The sequence below is a fragment of the Psammomys obesus genome, unplaced genomic scaffold (assembly GCF_907164565.1).
Source record: "Psammomys obesus unplaced genomic scaffold, mPsaObe1.curated_primary_1811, whole genome shotgun sequence".
Lineage (NCBI taxonomy): Eukaryota > Metazoa > Chordata > Mammalia > Rodentia > Muridae > Psammomys > Psammomys obesus.
Window position 1 is genome coordinate 1 of NW_026591730.1, and position 6,701 is coordinate 6,701.

Below are 6,701 nucleotides of genomic sequence, written 5' to 3' on the forward strand. Positions count from 1 at the left end.
TCAATGCTTAAGTGGTTTTCAGTACAATGTGTTCTAACAAAAAAAAACAAAACTGCTCACTTGACTGACAGGTACAGCATGATGATGGATAAATTAAACATGAAATACAATAGGTCAAAGAAGGAATGAGCATGAATTGAGGAAGATAAGGGCTTTGGATAAATTAGCTTAAAGGGACGGGGTGGGGTGTCAGACTGCAAATGCTCTTGACTGGCCTTGGCTCTCCAAGAGCTCCAAACTGTCTGGAAATTAATGCAATGTGGCTAACAGTTAACACTGTATTCATGTCTGTGTAAATCTTTTAAAATAATTATTACAACCTAAATTCAACCATGTAAACAGCACTACACACAGTACAGACCTGCCCTGAAAAACAATATGCAAAACTGAGATCTGGCACTGTATCATTTTGTAATGTTAATTCAACCTAACAGTCCCACTCCCCAACCCGGGCCTACACCCTCCCCCACAAAAACAAAACAAATCTAATAAAGTTGTGCAAGAAATGGCAGGCTTATTCTATCTGAAAGCTTAAAAAAAAAAAAAAAGTACACAACATGTAGCCAGGTTCAAATATTTTGGGGGATTTCTCACCCCAAAAAAGAAATAACCGAAATAACCAAAAAACTGAAGAAAGTGCCTAAAACATGATACAGCATTTTAGAGCCCTTTCAAATACAAGGCAGAGAAAGGTGTAAAGTAGAAAATATCCGGATCTTCAGTAATTTCCAGAAAGGTCCAATTCCTCGCTTGGCTGCAGGGCAGCAGGCAGATCCTCAGTGCTGCTCCTGGAACAGAGCAACTAAGTCTGCTCCTCTGGACACAAGCCCTCGGGCCCTGAGCTGAGCGCACCTCTCCCTTCCGCTTCTCTTTTTCTTCTCTCCATTTCCCACTCCACAAAGGTATCAAAGAGACTCGGCCAGGCCTCATCTTCACTGTAGTTGCTGAGGTCGGGGCCAATCACCTGAGTGAAGTTAAGAAACATGTTCCAAGTGTCCCGGGAGATGCCCTTGATTCCCGAAGGGTTCTCTGTTAGGAAATTTAGCCACTGGTCCAATACCGGAGGATTGTTCTGGGTAAATACTAGTTTCCACAGGGCAATGGCTATTTCACGATGCAGTGACCGCTGCCCTTCTTCAGAGTCCAGGCCAAACTGAAATGTAAACCGGTAGAGATCCTTGAATTTATCTTCTTGTTTGGCTTCTGTTAAGAGGCTAGGGAACCGTGCACAGATCCCATCAATGCTGTCTGCACTTATTGCTCTACAGCCATCAAAAAACTCCTTCCTGCGACGGGTAGGAAAAGGTATGATTAATAAGTAAAAATGATGCCATGTGTGATGAGGCAAAACAGCACAGACAACAGCTAACCCCCCAGCCCTCAGAAGGCAGAGACAGGAGGATCTCTGAGTTCTAGGCCAGCCTGGTCCACACAGTGTTCCAGGTCAGCTAAGGCTGCTATAGTCAGAACTTGCCTCAAAAATAGATAGGTGGGTAGGTGGGTAGATAGGCAGATAGACAGACAGACAGACAGACAGACAGACAGACATAGATATAGAGAAAAAAGACACAAAGGAAAGAAAAGAAAGAAAGGAAGAAAGAGAGAGAGAGAAAGAGAGAAAGAAAGAAAGAAAGAAAGAAAGAAAGAAAGAAAGAAAGAAAGAAAGAAAGAGACAGACAAAAACAAAGCAGGAGAGATGGCTCAGTGGATTAAGAGCACTGGATGGATGTTCTTCCGAAGGAGCCCAGTTCAATTTCCCAACCTACTTGGAAGCTCATAGCTGCCTATAACTCCAGTTCCAGGGGATCTGACACACTTCTGGCCTCCGAGGGTACTAGGTATGCACATCAGAGACATACAATGCAGGCAAGACACCCATACATATAAAATAAAACAGAAGATAAACAATAACAAACATGTCTTTGGGGGCCTGGCAAGATAGCTCAGCAGGTAAATAAATATACTTGCCACCAAGATTGATACCGGATCTTGATTTCAAGAGCCTATGTGGTAGAGGAAACAACTCCCTCAAGTTTGTCCTCTGGCCCCTTCACATTTAAAGCATGGCACATATGCACGCGTGCTCACATTTGTACACGTGTGTGCGCACAGACACAGAAGAAAAATGGAGTTAAAATCTTAACTATATTTTTGTTTCTGTTGTTTTATGAGATAGAGTCTCACTATGTAGCCTAAAGTAGCCTTGAATTCTCTACCCTTGTGGCTTTAGCCTCCTGAGGACTGGGGTTGCAGACATGTACTTTTTTAGCACTTTGCAGTTTATATCAGGGTTTCATACTGATTATCTCAGGGACTTTGCAAGTTGCCAAAGTGATGAAGTGGCTGATCTACCAAGCAGGCCATATAAATTAGCTGCGTTTTAAAGTTCTTTCTGCCAGGCCAGGTATGGAAGCTCACTCCTTTAATCACAAATACTCAAGAGTCAGGCACATCTTGGAAATTGAAGCAACCCTGCTCTACATATCCAGCCCCAGGCCACTAGAGCCATACAATAGTAAGGCCCCATCTTAAAAATAAGTAAATAAAGTCAGTTCCTATTCATAACCCTGCACTCTTCAAACCATGGCCTGCCAGGACCCTGCAATATCCCTACAGATAAACAAACAGCCCCAACAGGGAGCATAACTTGGATAATCTGTGCAACCTGTACCTGATAACTGGGGCCAGCTATCCTCACTGCACATGGGCCTGGCTGAAGGCAACCAACTGAGAGCTAGGAGAGTGGTGGGCAGATCCCCAGAGGCACCCTGTGGACACTGAAATACCTAGCAGACTACAAATGATGTGAACTGACATGTGAAGGAGGAAGAGATGAATGCCGAGTGGCTGTCAATGGGGTTGAGCAGCAGCTTAGCAAAGGCATTTTCACTCTTAGTGTGTGCAGAAAGTCAGTGCCCAATAACTCGGGCTGCCTCTTGGGTCTATGATGAGTTCACATAGGACAGTCACTGGATCAGAACTATAACTCAAAACTATAAATTCAAAACACTTAAGCTTTAGAGAAAATGGCCAGAAAGGGAAGAATGGACCACTTGCCCTAAACCTGTGAAGCCAGCCAAGTTCTATCCTAGCTGGTACCACTACGCAATGTTATTTTCTTTCCTCCTCTGTTCCCCTAATGACATGAAAGCATCTGTGACTGACCTGGTAAATTTGCACATGGTAGCAGCCTGAAACTTCCAGGCCAAGAGCAGCACTCGAAATTCCGTAGGATCAACACATAGGTCATTGCAAAAGCGCTCCATGCCTTCCTCCAAAATTGCATCCTCCCTCTCGTCCTTGTAGCGCCTGAATAGCTCTTCCAACCTCTGCAAGGAAGACTCCTCAGCATTGGTTTTGGACTCCCTCCCAGCATCTCCAGAAGATGTTGGCAGCTGGCAGGCCTCGGTGGCAGCCTCTGCTTTCTTGGTCCCATTAACAAGGATATCCCCAGCTGGTTTGCCACAAGGTGGCACCTGTTCCTCGCGGTGGCCAGCCCCCCGCCTGCTGTGTGACTTGCTGCTGGGTTCCCGATCTCCATTCTTGCTGCCCAAGGTTGATGAAGGATTCTTGCACTTGGTGACACACTGGCCCATGGTGGTGGTGGCCTGGCCTCTAGAGTGGCCCCCTCTGGATCAGATGCCCTCGCTGCCACTGGCCCATGTACTTCAACATGCCATCAGTTAGAGGAGCTAGCCAACCTGGAAGGAAATCACAAGGTAGTCACCTCTAGGCAGAGAAGTGGGGTATAGACACTACACTCCAGAACTGTTCACCAATAACCACTCTAGTTCACTGAGCTATCAATGAGCCAAGGAAGAGACCCTGACCCCAGCTCACCGTTACCTCTCCTGTAAGCCTGCTCTGCTGCTTACACTTGGAAATGGTGGCTAAGGGACATACGGAGAGCCAACATGGGAAATTCCTAGAATCCTAGGTAGCATAGGTTACAAGAGGCTGATTCATTGCAGAACACATCAAAGACTACAGTTCTGACAGAATGTTCCAAAGAAAATATGTCTTGACATCTTTTGCCTCCTCATAAGAAAGTTATCTGGACCTGAGGTAAGCCACAAGTTCATCACCTGGTTCTATCCTAATACTTACATGTTCAGATTTCAACAAAAATTGTTACAGTAAATAATAGATCTTTTCCTCCCAGCATAACACACACAACACCTTGGAGGATAAATTACCTTGGCCTGGTAGCCATGGCAACTAATTGAGCAGAACAATACAGAGGTAGCTAAGTCTACGATAATGGTAATGGATGGAGCTGGTGACACTCACAACTTAGTAAGAAACAAGGAGAGTTAAAGGAGCCTCACCTCACTACAGCCATTCCTCCTCCCTGCCCTCCCGCAGATTGTCCATAAGGAGTGGAAAATGAACTGAAAGCAGGGCTCCATGATGAATCGCCCATGAAGTCCTCAGCAATCAGGTGCTGGAGCTATTTTCAGGTCACTCATGCTCCTGAAAGCAACCCCTCACCTACGCTCTATAAGGAAGCCCAATAAATACACTGGTTTTTCTGTCAAGTTGGATTCAGCAGAATAAGGGAAAAAGGCCATATCCAAGCAACCTGTAATCTCATAATGGTCTAATGGTGAGGGAAACCATGGTGTCAAAACTACAAGCAGAGTGAATTGTGTCTGATCTCTTTGGATTCACACAGCTGTACTGTCCTAGCTCCACCTGGCTCCACCTATATGACGCCTGTACTCCAAGTACTTTCCCAACCTAGGTACCTCTCCACACCCAACATTATCTCTAAGACAGAAAACTGACAGATCAAAAGATTACACTGACACTGAGCAAATTCTTCAATATGTATTATTTGTTGTAATTAAGTTTTTATATGAACTGCTAGAAATCTGTGTACAAAAGCAGAAGTGATTTCTAATAATGTCTACTCAGCACTTCCCTGTCAACTAGTTTGCTATAATAGAAAATCCAATTATAATTCAGTACTTGCAAAATTCTGCCAACTGTTAGAACAATGGCAGCCACTGACTGTTAATGTGTAGACCAAGAGCCAGAAGTGTAACAAGGAAAGCAGAGACCAGACAAAAATCAGTGTCAGTCCGGTGTGGGCCTTCCACTTCTTTCTGGTTTTTAGAGACAGGGTTTCTCTGTGTATCCTTGGCTGTCCTGGAACTCACAGAGATCCACCTACCTCTGTCTCCCCACATGCTGGGATTATAGGTGTGTGCCACCGTGCCTGGCAGGCCTCCTACTTTTAAAGAGCCTTCATGGCCCTTTCATGGTGCAAATTCAGAGCTCTTAAAAGTCTGGTATTGGGGCAAATGGCAGCTGTTAAGAAAGGCTGAATAAATAAAAACAAAACAAAACAAAAAAAAGCAGTTTACAAACAGGGCCTGGATAAACTGGAGTTACTTTCAAAAGGAATCTCCCTGTAAGGAAGCAGTGAGTGGAGTCATCTGCAAGGAACCACAATCATTCCAGTCATGAGGCAGACTCCTATAAGGGTGTGTCCTACTCTCCACTCTCAGAAACAAAAGACATGTCTACACATGCCCTCAAAAGAACTGCAGTTTCAATTTGCTTAGACACACTTAGACACACACACACACACACACACACACACACACACACACACCCTTAAAAACTGTTAAAAGTGCTTTGGCTATGAAAAGGGACAGACCTAGGCATGGCTTCTCACAGGCTGTTCATACTTCAAGCATGTAGTAAGTCATAAGTGAGACCTATTCACATTGCAAAAGGAAAGGGGTTAATTCTTGGAAGACCATACAAGAGAAGCAACTGTTCCAGCAGAATTATCTCCAAACAAGAAAGACTGTAGCATTTGGAGGGTCTGCTTTCCAGATTTGTGTTTCTAAAGACTGGATTGCTGAAAGAAACAAAAGGCCCAAACTTACACAAACCCCACATGCTCGCAGACTGGCAATTCTAGTTCCCAGGCTCGCTGACTCACCAGTGTTTGCTGCTCAGCTCCTGCTGCAGGAGGCCCAGCACCCGGGTGAGATAAGAGGATTTCCTGCCCTCCATGTGACCCACCTACCCAGGTCACTCACCCCACCCCCACTGGACAGATGCTTCAGTACAGCAGCTCCCTCCAAAGCTGGGCGCTGAGGCCTGTAGGTAAGGGCAGAACAGATGGAGCTCCCATAGAGGCCTAAATCCCATTTACTCTGCTGCGCCTCCATGTAAAAGCATCTTTTGATGACCTGATACAGCGGAACCAGTTGAAACCTGAAGGCTTTTAACATGCTCAGCAGATGAGAAAAAGAGGGGAAAAATCAATGTAGACAGATGATCAATCACCCAGTGACAGAAGGTCGGCTTTCTCCTTTCTTTGAAAGGTCCCCATTCTAGTGGGATGGAGTAGTGGTCTCAGGTCAAGAGGCAGTATTTTCCTGCCTCTGTATTGCTGTCTGTACTGCTCCTAGATTGCTCTTTGATCTCCCCTTTCTCTGGGCTTCTCCAGGTCCAGTCACAGCAACCAGCCCTGTGTTCAAGAGGCTGGCAGAACCTTCAGTCTTTCTAAAGTAGAAGGTCTCACTGGCTGTTGGCTAATAACAGCAACCATCAATTACTGAGCATTTGAATCAGGGCGAGGCTCTATGATAACTAAGCACTTTAAGAACATTAACCCATTTGCCCTCCTCACCACAGCCCCATTTAAAGACAAGGAAACTGAGGCTCTGCATATAGTAAAC

General features: G+C 45.2%; 1 protein-coding gene across 1 annotated transcript; it reads right to left on the reverse strand.

Annotated features, from left to right (window-relative positions):
* Positions 1-9: 9 nt before the first annotated feature.
* Dcun1d3 (defective in cullin neddylation 1 domain containing 3) lies at positions 10-5,225 on the reverse strand. Its single transcript, XM_055611913.1, has 3 exons — positions 5,177-5,225; positions 3,166-3,701; positions 10-1,286 (listed from the first exon to the last, which is right to left on the reverse strand). The coding sequence occupies exons 2-3, from the start codon at positions 3,594-3,596 to the stop codon at positions 803-805; spliced, it is 915 nt and encodes a 304-aa protein (XP_055467888.1). The 5' UTR covers positions 3,597-3,701; positions 5,177-5,225; the 3' UTR covers positions 10-802.
* Positions 5,226-6,701: the final 1,476 nt, after the last annotated feature.

Coding starts and splice junctions, on each gene's coding strand:
- Dcun1d3 (XM_055611913.1), bottom strand. CDS start 3,596: ATGGGCCAGTGTGTCACCAAGTGCAAGAATCCTTCATCAACCTTGGGC. Junction 1,287..3,165: donor ACCATGTGCAAATTTACCAG/GTCAGTCACAGA, acceptor TACCCGTCGCAG/GAAGGAGTTTTTTGATGGCT.